General features: G+C 35.7%; 2 protein-coding genes across 19 annotated transcripts in view; one reads left to right on the top strand and one right to left on the bottom strand.

Annotated features, from left to right (window-relative positions):
• PRPF40A (pre-mRNA processing factor 40 homolog A) overlaps positions 1-4716 on the top strand; it is a 55784-nt gene extending 51068 nt beyond the window's left edge. For all 8 annotated transcript variants that reach the window (XM_059052293.2, XM_059052289.2, XM_059052294.2 and 5 more), the window contains 5 exons: positions 1155-1241; positions 1328-1424; positions 1508-1569; positions 2182-2313; positions 3685-4716. In XM_059052293.2, the coding sequence (XP_058908276.1) occupies positions 1155-1241; positions 1328-1424; positions 1508-1569; positions 2182-2313; positions 3685-3777 (471 nt within the window). In that variant the 3' untranslated portion in view covers positions 3778-4716. The remainder of the gene's footprint in view (positions 1-1154; positions 1242-1327; positions 1425-1507; positions 1570-2181; positions 2314-3684) is intronic.
• A 5091-nt stretch (positions 4717-9807) lies between these two features.
• The window catches only part of FMNL2 (formin like 2), a 308926-nt gene continuing 303742 nt past the window's right edge, over positions 9808-14991 (bottom strand). For 5 of the 11 annotated variants that reach the window (XM_059052274.2, XM_059052276.2, XM_067026043.1 and 2 more), the window contains one exon: positions 9808-12592. In XM_059052274.2, the coding sequence (XP_058908257.1) occupies positions 12483-12592 (110 nt within the window). In that variant the 3' untranslated portion in view covers positions 9808-12482. Of the gene's footprint in view, positions 12593-14460; positions 14555-14991 lie in introns of all 11 variants that reach the window. The other 6 variants (XM_059052277.2, XM_059052279.2, XM_059052275.2 and 3 more) reach the window with 3 other exon arrangements.

Genomic DNA, 14991 nt, shown 5'->3' with positions numbered 1-14991 from the left:
GAATTACCATTTTAACAAGATTCTCGAGCACTGGAATGTACATTTAATTTTGAGAAGCTCTGCTCTAGGTTGTGTCTTAACATTTTCCCCCAATTCAGGAATCTCCAATGAAGATTCTTTCATGATCTGTGCTGGGGGGTATTAGTGGTGAGGTCATAAATGGAGCAAATGATGGCAGCATAGGGAGGAGCTGAACATATCAGAATAGGATTTGGACCCCAATAATGTGGGCCTTGAAGTAGAAAAAGGAAGAAGAGTTAACATTCAGTGACATAAAAAAAAGAATGAGGACTGCCCTGGCAGTCCAATGGTTAAGGCTCTGCGCTTCCACTGCAGGGGGCGCCAGTTTGATCCTTGGTCAGGGAACAATCAGTGGGTGCCAGTTTGATCCTTGGTCAGGGAACAATCAATCGAGAGAGAGAGAGAGAGTCCCTGAACCAGATTTTCTGTTTCCACTTACTTGTAAACTGAAGCAGAATTTATTTTCAAAGGCTTAGATATGTTTGGGGGCAAGGAGTTTTTACTGCAGCATTTTTCCTTCCCTACTAGCCTGATAATTATTTTAGTGAAAGAGTTAAAATCTACAGAGACAACATTTCCTTTCCTGATTTCATGTGTAGTTAGATTGCCTTTGGATATCTTAAGCTTGGCTAGGAAGGGAATGCTCCTTGGGTGAAAAGCGCTGATTTTGCATTTAATTTCTGAGGCCAGCTTCCTTTATGGATGATTCTGAGGTAGTTCTTTATTTCAGTGCTGAGCCACGTTCATCAGAAAAGCCATGTATGAATATAATTATATTTCGTTGTTTTTGAAAGTAGTGTAAACTGTTCTGCAGATTATACCTTTATGGAGGGTATCAATTGTCCCTACTGTACCCACACCATTCTCATTGCTAAAAAAAAGTATTTCATTAATACTTTTAAACGTTGTGTTTACATGTTCAAATGAATGGGTATGGGATAGTTAAAATGTTCTCTTCTGTTCCTTGTTAAGTGATAGTAACTCTTTGCCCCATTTCAAGGGGGGAGTACATCCTAAATATGCAAAATGAATGCAGTTTTACTCTTAAGAAACTATTTGTAAAGCTTTTAAAAATTCTCCATGATCTACTGTCTAAAGTGTGAACTTCTGAAATTTTTTTTTTGCCCCTGTAGCATGAATGTCAACATCATCATTCAAAGAATAAGAAACACTCTAAGAAATCTAAAAAACATCACAGGAAACGCTCCCGCTCTCGATCAGTAAGGAAGTTTATTAAAAATGGCACCATAAGTGTATAGAAATATTTGTTACCATCATTATGAATGAAATTATTTGTATTATGTAGGGATCAGATTCAGATGACGATGACAGCCATTCAAAGAAAAAAAGACAGCGATCAGAGTCTCGTTCTGCTTCAGAACATTCTTCTAGTGCTGAATCTGGTAAACGTATCTTTTAACTTGATTAAAATCATTGACACTTGGATGTCCTCAAATTCTGACACTTTTCTTTTTGTGCTGCTTAGAGAGAAGTTACAAGAAATCAAAAAAACATAAGAAGAAAAGCAAGAAGAGAAGACATAAATCTGTAAGCAGACTCAATTTTTACACTGCACCTAGGCTTTTGCCCTTCACTTTCTCAGTGGCAGTAGAAATTTCTATCTAGTCCAATGCAGTCAAGAGAGTAAGATTTTCATAGTTGTTGTTCACCTTAATCTTTCATTAAAATCTTTTGGCGAACTTTGAAAAAAAATAAGTGTTAAGACTCCCACTCTGGTTTTTTATAGTAATCTTAGAGAAAGACCCAAGGGTGTGTGTTTGTATATATATATTGAGCTGTTGTTGAGAACCACAAGTTTAAATGTTTAAACTTTTTCCTCTACCCTCAGCACTTAATCTTAGGTACACATCAAGATACACCTAACCTTAGTGATGAAGGCACACTTAATTTAGTGACGTTCTTTTAGTGGTATTTTACCCTATCAGAATGTCATCTTTCCCATTTGAAAGACCAACTTCATCTCATGAATCTTGGGAATGTTTTAAATTCCGTGAGGTTATCGATTCAGATTCCACCACTCTAGGAACACATACATACTCTGTTATATGTGGGTGTTCTTAAATATTACCTATATAGGGACTTTGTTCTAATGGAATGCTTTCTTTATCAAAATGCTGATATTGTTTTTTACTTAAACAGGACTCTCCAGAGTCAGATGCCGAACGGGAGAAGGATAAAAAAGAAAAAGACCGGGAAAGCGAAAAAGACAGAACTAGACAAAGATCAGAGTCAAAACACAAATCACCTAAGAAAAAGACTGGAAAGGATTCTGTAAGTATTTAGAATTCTTTCATCTCTACATTTTCAAAGTACAAAAATGTCAGCTACTTTTCACACACAGTTTTCTAACGTATGTGATCATGAATGACCCAATTTAAGCATCCTAGATTTTATATTCCTTAATAAAATAACATGGCATTCTGTAACAGTTGTTTAACCCACTAAGAAAGGATATATTCTTCTGCTTTGTACATTCTCACAAAGAAATACCAATGGACGTTGTCTACCTAATTTAAGAATATAAACTTTAAGAGATTCAAATCAGGTTTTCCCTCCACCATGTCCACAGTTGTCATTGTTACTAAATCCAGTTTCAAAAGGTAGCTTTCCAGCAGCTTTTAATCATTGGGAGGGAAGAGGTGAGGGCAAGTAGATAGGAGGATACTATAAGCCAAGTCTAATGTTTTATTATCAAATTACATAATTAGTCTTCAGTTTCCCCTGCATGTGTTTGTGTATGTATGCCAGAGCACAGTAACAAGCCTTCTTCACCTTGCCATTCGTTCCACAAATGCTGTGGGCTTAGCAAGTATAATGCCTCTGAGTTACCAATTGAGAGTTTAAATTGTGTAGATAAGCCCTGGTCTCCCTCTGGATATTCTCATTCAGTGGGAATAGGGTGGAGAGGTTTTTTTGTTCTTGTTTTGTTTTTAAAGCTGCACTGGTGAGTCTGATGCACATCCTTAGTGAGGAATGATTATTTCCTCTATACTTACCTAGCAACTTAATAGTTTCTTCTTCACAGTAGGTTAAATGAAATCCCTGAAGGGGGAAGGAAGATAGGTGAAAAATCTACTTTTGAAAAGTTGCTTCTCACAATTGTTTTGGTTTTTTTGTTTGTTGTTTTAAATTTTTTCCAGCCAAACTATTGTCCTCATAAATCTGGAATGTTTGTTTACCTGGGCACAATAGTATGCTTAAAGAATAATAATAATCTGTAATATAAAACACTTATAGGACAACCTAGAATCGGAAAAAATAGCAAGGAATATAATACTTAGGAAATGAACACCCAGCTTCCATTAAATAGAAACAAGATGTTTCATACTCAGTTGTATAAGAGGAAGAAAAACTGGTATGTACTATTCCCTTGATCTACATATTAATGTAAACTGAAAGTAAACACCATATAAAAGTCTCATTCTAAGTTAAGTGTCTCCCCTAATGTAACCAAGGAGTACTTCGTTAACAACCCATTGCATTGGTAGGCTTTTAGGAAAGAGATCAGTCTTCATACCCTATGATGCATTTGTTTTTGTGGAAGAGAATCCACACTAGATGTGGATTCTTTTTTCAAAGGTTCATTACTACTTAACCTTTTGAGTCCTGACACAAATATAATTGTATTCGTTGTCTTTTCAGGGTAATTGGGATACTTCTGGCAGTGAACTGAGTGAAGGGGAATTGGAAAAGCGTAGAAGGACCCTTTTGGAGCAACTGGATGATGATCAATAAATTATACCAAATATGTTTACAGTATGATTTAAAGTCTAATTCAGACCAGGGATTCTAAGTTCAATTGAAATAACACTGGGTTTTAATTATATCACAGAAAAAAAAGTGCATTTAAGTATTGTTATTGTGGACTTTATAAAAAGCAAAGGAAATTGAAAATAACTTTTGATTCTGTATCAAGAATCATATTTTCATACAGTCATAACTGTCTTTCTGTGACCCTTTCATAGGGCACTGCAGAACGGATTAAAGGTGGCAATTTACTGATAACTGCAGGTGTCTCTACTTTGTTCTAAAGTCTAAGTCATGAGGTGATTTGATTTACTTTATAGAAGTTGGATTTTGAAGATAATAATGAAAATTTTTTGATATCTAGTAGTACAAAAAAAGCACCAGCAACTGATAAAACTGCTTTTTTGTGCACTATCCAACTGGTTGAAGCCGATATGATCTTTTAAGGTGAACTCAGACATAGGTGTTCTTAATGGAAACCTGGTAGACCCTTAGCTATAGTGGTGCTATTGAGCACTACTATAATAAAGCCACCATTATTTTTTATGAAACATCTAAATACATTTTAAAAAGGCTGTTGTGAGGGCATTATTTTGAGGTGATGTTTAAAGAGTTAACATCAAATCAAATTGTAAATTAGCTTAAATATATTGCCTTAAGGACCTACTAAAGAATGTGCCACCAAACTTTAAGTGATGGTTGCAATATCCTTGTCTAAAACAAATCAATGTTGACTTAAACGATTTCTTTAACAGTTGTCTTTTTTTTTTTTTAAATCCGATCTTTCTCTTGCTTTTTTTCATTGAGGAAGTCTTTTACCTTCCCTCCTCACTGAGAAGTACTGACTTCGTGGTACACATTCTAAAGCATTTCTGATTTGAATATTTTTGTACATTTTTATCAATTATTAAATCTTCTCTTCTAGTGTGTACTAGTATTTATTTCTACTTAAACCTGCTCAGCTCTAAAAAACTATGATCCTTTAAGGGTTAAGATACTAAAATCCCTGAAATTTTGCTTTAGCTAATCCACATAGCTAAGTTACTTTCCTTTTTTAATATTTAAGAATATTATAAATCAGTGCATTTGAGACCCCTGTATTTGTTTTTGATCTATGAATTTCCTACAGAATACTCAAAGAAAGGCAATGGTTTGAAGTTTAGAATACTCTTTACATGCTAACTTTTGAAGGTTGGTAATGTAATTTATACTATTTTCCTTCAGTGCAGGAGATTTTTTTAAGTAAATAAGTAAATTATAGCACATAGTCTTCGGTGTTATCTTAGGTATTTTTTTATTTTGGACACTTTGGGCAATCCTGTTTCAGGTTGGGATTCAGAAGAACAAAAGGTTTATTTTATTTTTCTTTCACCATCCTAATTTGAAAGTGGGACTGACCAGGATGACTCTTTCTTTTTCCATCCCTGCCCTCTTGGTTTCAATTAAATCTAGCATCCACTATTGAAAAGCTTATGGCAGGTTGGTGGTGGGGGCGGGGAGGGGGTCCTGACCTTTTCTCGCTGCCAAGTCATTTTTCTGCTGTGAAATATGACATGACTTTGTAGAAAGTGAGAATGACTATCTTTAGAAAATATGAAGTAACCAATTGCTTGCTTGAGGTTAGTCTCCTATTGTATATTAGAACCAAAACATAACAACTACTTTGGCAACAGAGAAGTTGCCTAGACTTAATTTTCAGAGGTCCCTTCGTAATGATAGTTAATATTGCTAATCATGTCAGACACTTGACATGGAAGTCAGAGTAAAATATGCATATGATATTGGCAGAAATACTAGTGATGTTTCACAAGAGAATGTAGACTGTAAAACTTTTAATTACTTCCATGAATGATGATTTTTTTAAGTACAACTTTAAAGTTTTGATTTTTCTATTTAAATAAAAAGCTATTGATGTGGTTTAGCATGTCCTCAAATTAGATTTCTTATTTCTTAGAGAGATACTGTCTTATCACAACCTCAGATCCCTACAAGACAATACAAATTCAAGTTTCCTTATAGTTAATCCATGAAAACTATTTGACCTAAAAGCAAAACTGATAAATTGTAATGTAAAATACAACATCCTTGTTATAAAACATGTAATTGAAGTGACTATAATCCTTTAGTGATCCCATCAAATGATACTTAGTTGCCAGAAGGATACTATGGCCTGAAGGTACAGTCAATGGGAAGATTTTTTTAAAAACACAGTTGTGTGTGAATATTTTTAGTCAATTTGATTAGGTTTCTAAATCTTCAGTCTGGTAAAACTTGAAATGTCTTGGAATACTGGTTAGAGTTGAACAGATATGTTCAAAATGTGTTCAAACAGGAAAGCGTTGTTTATATTCAGATAAGGGGAATTTCTGCTTTTCAGTTAAGCCTCAGACTTTCAGGTAAATGTTAAAGGCTTATCTTCCCTCACTATCAATCATAAATATTAATGAACTCTTGGATTAAATTCACTAATACATTTAATAATATGCTGATAGTCAAAATCCAGAACCCTTATTATTTGATGTTTTTATTCTTCCCAGTACATAATTCCTATGTGGGAAAATTGAATTTGTATGAAAAGTTAATGAAGTATAAAGAATTCTTTGCACCTTTCCCAACTGTATTTAAACAACGTAATACTTCTAAATAAAAGCAATGGTCCCAACATTTTTTTTTTTAACACAGTGACGGCATTTCATTATCATTATCCAAAGGAGCTTCAGCATATAGATTATTCATGGTTTTCAACAATAAAAATACTTTTTATGCCTTGGGAGTAATACTTTTCATGCCCAGTAAATTTGAAAATGATCAAAGTATCACACCTATTTCATCTTTTAATTTTTGCTAACTGGGCCCCATATTATACAGCTATAAAATGAAAGGGATTGGCCTAGAGTAAAGCAGTCTTAATTCAGTGTTAAGACTGTAAAACTTCTTGAAATATCTGTGTACATTTTTCTGGAAGGATGGTCCGTAGTTTTCGTTCAGTTACCAAAGGGCCTGCATCTTGTGTTAAGAAGCATTTGCCTAGATGATCCTGGTTTTCTTCGCATGTTAATGGTCAACTGAGTGCTGACTAGGCAGCCACTTTTATTTTTGCATCCAGAAAGGGGTAACTTCTTTATATAAGGATTGTCATTTAAAACTTGGATACTAAAAAAAAAAAAAAAAAAAACTTGGATACTATTTAAGAGAGAGCTGTTTCTAATCAGAGTACCCAGGGAAGAGTAATGAATGCTTTTTTTAAGAGTTTATAGGGTATTTAAGTATATTATGTAATTTAAATGTAAATTACAAAGCCAAAGAACTAAATAAGCATTTCTGAAAGCAGAATGAGGCAAAGCGTGTTAATTCCTTATACCTTAAGTCAGACTTTTTCTCTTCCCTTGGGGATTTCTCTCAATACTAGGTAGAATTTTCTTTTACATTTTCTAGGACTCATTTTACATAAAGGAAAAGCAAAATAACGTCATGAGTAATTTTCATGGAACTGTGTTCTAAATCTCATGCTATGGTTCTAGTAATGGCATATAGCAGTCTAATAATTCTTACCTTCCTTATTAATTTCTTACCTTGCCCTTAAGTTTTTCAGTTGTTTTGCTGTAAATGGTGATCCGACTCCTTGGGGGCAGGGATTTCTGTTTCACTCCCTGTTTTATCCTGTGAGTTAGAACAGTGCCTGGTACATACATAGTAGGCATTTACTGAGTGAATGTAAAATCTTAGTTGACAGATGTACTTCTCCAGCATCCATGGTACTCGTCATCTGTTAAAGGGCTTGAAAAAGCATCATTGCAATAAACCATACTAAACCCCAAACTAATTGAAGTACACTGAAGATAAGTTCTAGTGACCATACCTCAATCTTAACTGTTACTTCAGAAATGTCCAAAAGCTTGTTACATGAAAACATAAAACTTTCATGTGGTTTTTGAGTAGGAAAGGCAATCCCTTGTGATGATTTGAAACATACCTTCTTTCATATCATATTCATACTACTATTACCATAGTAGTAGTTTAAAAGTAATAACTTTTGAGGAGCTAACATTTAGCTAGATAAGAGTTGATCTAAAGGCCCTAATGGACAAAAAAATGAAATTCCTATTTACGTTCTGAGAACTAATCATTTTAGGCTATTTTTGACAAAGGGGTGAATAGTGGTGACAGGGCATGCACTCCAGTGTTCTTGGAGCTAACTTACAGGTGAGGGGAGAAGTGAGCAGATTTTGCTTCAGTTACCCACACGCTCCCCCCTAGCCCTCCAAACGTTACTTGGTTTCTCTCTACCTGGCTTAAGTTCCTTAACTGCAGATTTTCTGTGCTTTTTGAACTTGCTATATAAAAACTGCTCTTATGATTCAATATGATCTCCTTCAAGGCCACCTCATTGTTAGTGACTGGTAATTGACTGTTAATTTGATGGTAGTTTGTCCTAGGTTTAAGGTTGATGTTTGCATTTCACGGGAACTGGCTACCCTCACTCCGGTTTTCATTCAGACTGTGAAAGTGGCTGCCTAATCTCACATCAGAGTCAAACTAAGCCATTTCTTGATGCCCTTCTTTTATGCTGTTCTTTGGGGGTATCTAAATGTGGTATTTAGAAATATCTTTTTTTTTGTCCTGCCTGCAAACTTTTTTGGTAGGTGTTGATCTCTTACCTACCTCTGCAACTAAACTGAAGACTTGTTCTGAAAGGTGAGTAATAGGGGGAACAAGGTTTCTACTTTGTGTTTGTAATTACCAGATTTTCTCTTATGTTCATATATTGTTCTGATGTAAAGAACATCAATTACATAAAAGTAGACCTTTTGTAAATAAATATAATTTATTAGAAAAAAATGGCATCTCTTACTAAGTTGGATTTATGTCAGCTTTTTCCTTTAAGCACAGTCATATGCAGCAGTTCTGTGCTGTAAGATGATAGATCCCCACATTCTGTTTTCTCAGTGTAATATTTGCTTTTCTCTATAAAAAGATCAAAACAAAGTTTGTCAACTTTCATTCACACATTTGTTTCTTCAAGTTTTTTCTTAGAAATAGATGGGGTATTCGTTTTAGAAAAAAATGGAAGATGAATCCTTTGGTATGAAATGGGCTGATAGTATATTCACCTGTGCACACATTTCTGATAAAAAACTATATTAGGGCTAAGAATTTCATTAACAAATTTAAAATTAATAGATGTGAATTGTAAAGCTAATATTATGAAAGTATTACAGTGTAAAATTAGGTAATTCTACAAAATCCAATACATTGAACCAATGAAGTCAGTGATGGATATCAAGTTCCGTCATCTACTGAGCATTGTTGAGTCAGCAGGGTCACCGGACATCCATTGCAGTGTCATTGCAGTGACTTTTAGTGAGTTACGATTTATATTTTTAGTCACAAAGATTGGGAGAGGGAAACAAATGGGCTTCACTCTTTGAGTCCTTAGGAAATATCTTTTAAAATGGGTGCTGGGAATTCCCTGACTGTCCAGTGGTTAGGACTCCATGCTTTTCACTGCAGGGGGCCTGGGTTCATAAAACAATCCCTGGTCGGGGAACTAAGATCCCATGAGCCACATGACGCAACCCCCCCCCCCCAAAAAAAAAAAAAAAACCGGGCAGTGCTACTGATAAAAGATGTCCAAACCCAACCATATCCACTTCGTTTGACCTTCTTTCTGTAGTTTGGGTTTGAAACATTCTGAATTTGTACCATAATAAAGATCACTTCCTTTACCATGAGGCACTTCTGGTACAAAAACAATTTTTGCAGTCTTACTAACTGCAAAATTTAACTTTTTTCCCTTATAAAATAAAGCTTCAACTATAAGTCTACCTTGGGGATATCACAATAAAGCGAATCACTCAAAATGTTTGGTTTTCTTGTGCAAAAAAGTTAAGTTTACACTGTACTGTAGTCTATAGTCTATTAACATGTACAATAGCATTATGTCTAAAAAACAATTACATGCCTTAAGGAATAATTCATTGCTTAAAAACGCTAACCATCATCTGATAACACAGGGTTGCCACAAACCATCAATTTATTTTTTAAAAAAATTATCTGCGAATGCCATAAAACAAGGTATGCCTGTACATTGTATAACTGTGGTGCAGTGGAAGCACTGAATTGGGAACAAAGACCTAATGCAACAATAATTCCTTAGAAGACTGATTTACGCCCCTCTAAATAAGTTGTTTTTAACCACTTGGAGAGTCCTAAATTACAAATTTCTTTCCTTCCCTAAAAAAAATACTAAATGAATATACTAAACTTTTCTGATAACTTGGAGTTATTACAAATACCAGTATGTGTGTGCAGTGGATCACACGGCTTGTATTTACCTTGCCAGCCAATGTAGTCAGATGCTTGGTACTTCTGTGCAGTCCACGTGTAGCCTGTGTATATGCAACATCCTCATTACAACAAATGTGGAGAGATGCAATATCTCACCAAAAAAGTGCTATTTCTCTGGAAGTAATAAATTCATAACTAGGATTTTGGAGATACTAAATCTCAATACTAAAATACTCAATACTATCAAATAAAATCTATTTGGTTCCTACATTCCATACAGCAAGTGATCCAGAGTTTGTAGAGCGAGGGGTTTTTCTTAAAATTTACCAAGTACGTTTAGATTATGAATTCAAGCAGCAAGACATACCTGTTTGTTTCTAGAAGATAAGAGTGTACATAAAACCCCCTAAAATATAACATTGAAAGACTGCAGCATATTACAGGATAGTAGTGTAAATAGTTTATTTGCTCATATGCCATGAAAAGACCAGAAAAGTAACATGAACTGCTTTTATAAAACATTTCTAATATTGCTAAGAAGCAGGCCCATTAACACAAACAGAAAAGAGCATGCCAACATTATTGTCTATTTGTAGATTAATAAATAGGCAATTATTTTAACATGTTCATCAGTATTCTTTGGAAGTTAGCTGCTTTGTGGTGAAGGACCACCTATTTGTGTTATATCTTATGGTCAAATTGCTTTTTTCATCAAAATGAATGTTGAGTCAGACAAAATCTTGGCATGTTCTTTTTTAATGTACACATTATGAAAATGTGCTAGCAGGTGGCAGTGTAAAGTAACCTTTCTGTAAATATGCTAAGGTGAAAATGTAGTAACTGATCCCTAAACTGTCCTTGTAGTTAAATATATATTAAAAAAAAAAACCTATAAGTTAAAATAACATTCAGATTGTATAGCATAGGCTGATGCATTTTTAAACAATATTTACAATATTACCCAGAGGCTTAGGTGGGAATTAAAGAGAAGTGTAAAAACCATAAAAAACTGCACCAATCTTATAGCAAAATATCTGTACATTTAAAAAGAGATATATAACTACACATTATCCATGGGAAATGGGACCTTCACCAGAGTTCACATAAGCACAACAAAATAAGAAATTCAGTGGTTAAATACTATACAATAAACTTTACAATTAATATATTGATGTCATGTACCAAAAGGTAAGCCAGAAGCAGAATGTATATTATGAAAAGTACAAATTAGCTTCAGTCCAGTTTTTTACTTTGGAATGGATCAAGTGCCCTGCCAGAGAGGAAGGAAAAATAGCAGTGGCTTTGTTGGCCATTTAGTCCCATTACATATCACTTAATACTGATGTATTTCAGAAATTTAATTGCAATTCCCCATAAAGTAATCTTGGAAATGCAAGAATTTTTAGCTTTGATATATGATGCCAAATAGATCTTCTCCAGTCTACAAAAAGAAGGGGGATGGGAAACCCTGCCGATTGTCAGGATAATAAGGCCAGGATTCTAACACTACTCTGCTAGCAGAAGTAATCTTAAATGCTTGTTGATAGAGCTAGTGAACCTCTCTCCCTGGCTAGCAAGGCACTGATTTCTATTCTAAGGATTGACCCAAAATGGTCCTCAGAAATCCTAATACTGATTACTGAGATGTTAATTTTAGTGCTAATTAATAAACATTTGCATTATTTTTTAAAAGCTGCCTCTAGCTGAAGAACACAGTACTGCAAATAAAGTCTTATACAACATCTGTGTGCCATCATATCGTCGCATTCATACCAATGAATGTCTCTCATAGGGCATCGTACCCCAGCACAGAAGCAGAATGTGAAACAAGAGTTGACTGATTCTGTGCCACTGCAATTACATCATGTTTGTACTTTGCTGGGGCTTGGTTATGGACAGAAGGAGTTTATCGTGTGACTTTTTCCTTCTTCCACGTTGCAAGCCCTTAAAAATACCAAGTTGATGGGTATGGCTGAAACACAAAATTAACTCCTTAAAAGACATCTCAGCAAAGGAAGCCCACAGTAGATGCATCCATGTTATTTACAACTTATCAGGAAACCAGGGTGGGCCATCATGGGACAATCAACAATGGCAGGTAATGAATGTAATATGAATTTTACATTTTGGTTAAAAATTGAATAACACACTGGTGTAAAAAGATACCTAATCAAATCAAATCCTATTGCTTTGATTAATCTGAGCAGGTACTTCCACTTTTAGGCACTTGTTAACAAAGGTTGAAAGGAGAGCCCATCATTTTTAAATTCCTATGTGTTTGCTAAATCTGAGCCCTTAGAATATTTTCATCTATGTTCAAGGCTGCAGTTAAATGATAGCACATAAAGTTCACATGGTCAGTTTCATTCACACACACCCTCTATTCATACAGGCAGGTCTCAGGTTTACATGGTTATTTCGGCACCGTTAACAGAACGCAAGTTCTGATCATCAAAGCGCCGCCTGACACTTCTCCTCACCGCATCGGCTCGTCTGTATGGTTGGTTTCTAAGATCTGTGAAGAGGAGAGCACCAATAAGAGAAGTGCAACCTTTAATACCATGTTTCTAAGCAAGACAAAGGCCAGCTGGCAGCCAATCAAAGCAGCTTGTGTAGAAGAGTCAGCTAATGGGCCCTTCAAACTCATTGAGAATCTGAGCCAAAAACATGTACTTTGCCCTCAATATTTACAGTCAAACAAAACAGCATGTAATACTGGTGTGATTCTGGGCTCTTTTAGAAAACTATATGAGAGACTGCTTCTGTCACTGGCCAGAGAGTCTAGCTGAAGAAGTCTTATTTTGAAATGTTTCTTCCATTGGAAATAGCTAATTGCTTAGTAGTTATTTTTCTTTCCGGAAACCTGAATACCAGCAACAACTGCAATGAATTTTAAACTGCAAAACTAATAAAACAGACTGCCCTGTCCTATCTGAAATTTTTATCAAGGAAGGAACTTATGCTTAGTTTGCAGACACAGCTTCTATTATGTTTATTCCATTAAAATTAGCTGAAGTCAGATTTTTATTTTGCTAATTAGAAACATAATACTCAACCACTGAATAAAAGTAATCACTAAATCAAAATAACACTCCATTCCTTAACATTCTTTGCTGCCACCCAAGACTTTTTGTTTTTCATTAGAAGGGCAAGGTGGTATGGGCCCTCCGGATTCTCCAATTTGTACAGCCAATGAACAGCAGGACGCCTAACTGACGACAACAAAATGCCTTGTTGAATGAATGAATCAACCACTGAACATCAGTTCAAGAAGGCATTGTTCTAGAGGGATGAAGTGAGATGAACAGGATGAATTTTAGTATACATAAGCACTCTTAGTGTGAAAGCATGCTTTCTTGATCAATAAGGCAGGTAGCCCAGCCAGCAGGTAGCCTCCATTTAATGGAGTCAGGACATGGTGAAAAGAAAAATAAAGCAGGCTTCATACTTTTTCCCCTTGTTCTGTTTAATTAGTTTGTATTTCCCTTTCATTAACTTAGTATTGTTGATCTCTGTTTAGAAATAGTCTTACCTTTAGAAAGGGAAACACGAATAACAGAATTAAAACAGATTTAATCTTTTTAATCCCTTCACCTACTCAGATTGAAAATGGATGGGCCATACCTGGTCCACAGAATGTTTGGCCCCCGACTTAAACTTTTAAATACGGTTTCCTGCTATTTAAATTGGTGATTAACATAAAAGCCAAGATTTCTGGCTTCTCTTGGAAAAACTGGAGCATCTTGCAATACTGGGCCCAAATTCTAACATGGCAAAAACAAGCCAGAGCTGAGTGAGTGTTCAGTTAGGCACAGTCCCCACCAGCTCCTGACTCATTGGCTGTGACTCTGCCCTACTCCTAAATTCAAGCCAGGAATAGTTCTGCATGCCCTAATCCTCTCGAACCTTTGCTTCCTTGCCCAGAGTGGTAAATGGAGGTCAGAATTCCATTGCTGGCTAGGGATATGCAGGGACCTGCAGTTCTGTGGTTCCTGAGTCCTCTGAGCAATTAGTTCTAAGAACCCTAATCCTTTTTCAAAGACTACAGATAACATTCCCTGGCCAGGACTTACTCTCAATTTCTTCAGATCAAAATGGGGTTAACTGAATAACTTGAAGGCCAAGAAGGGGTAAAGGGAAGGACAGCCTAGCACCCAAAGCAAGTATAATCATCAGCAAATACCCGTGCCCAAGCCAACACACTTGAGAACATGGAAGCAGACCAAAAAGTCCGAGAGAGAGGCTCAGCCTCACATCATTGGAATGTGAGGTACAAAGACTTCTCTCTGGTCAGACTCTCACCAGTATTACCCTCAGCCATAGATTGAAATCATTGATCTGCATACAGAGAGAGGAGGAAGCTAAGTAAAAAGTGATGCTTGCCAGCTCTGTGTATCCTCCACCACCGGTGTGCTAGAAGAAATCCTTACCCTCGAGTGAACATTTGGAAATTTAGTGATATTATTCTTCTTTAAAGCTAAACAGAAAAAAACAAAAACACAAAATGATGGTTAAGTAAAAATGGGATGAAAATGGAAAGCAATTCAACTTAGTGAATAACATTCCCGGGCATGTTAGCCAACAGAAGAAGAAAACAGGAGGCCGTACTACAAGAGGTGTTAGAGAACACAAGGGAAGGGTGAGCATGTCTTCCCACCCAGCTCTCTGACCACCCAGATCCAAGCTGCTTTGAAGTTTGGCTCCAGAACAATAGTTCAGCAGCAAAACTGACAATAAACAGTAGCCAAGTAGATGACAGTTTCTAGCCTTGTTAATAAGTACTGGTGGGATAAGTACACTATAGAACAGGCAACAACATACCACATCCTTTGATATCTTCAGAGACAGAGGAACATACATAACGAGTGCAATTCATAGAAGAGTTAACGCCACAAAATAAACATGTAACCAGTT

Source organism: Kogia breviceps, chromosome 2 (assembly GCF_026419965.1).
Source record: "Kogia breviceps isolate mKogBre1 chromosome 2, mKogBre1 haplotype 1, whole genome shotgun sequence".
NCBI classification, from domain to species: Eukaryota; Metazoa; Chordata; class Mammalia; order Artiodactyla; family Physeteridae; genus Kogia; species Kogia breviceps.
Note: the sequence above shows the minus strand (reverse complement) of the source record. Positions and strands in the feature narration are given on the sequence as shown.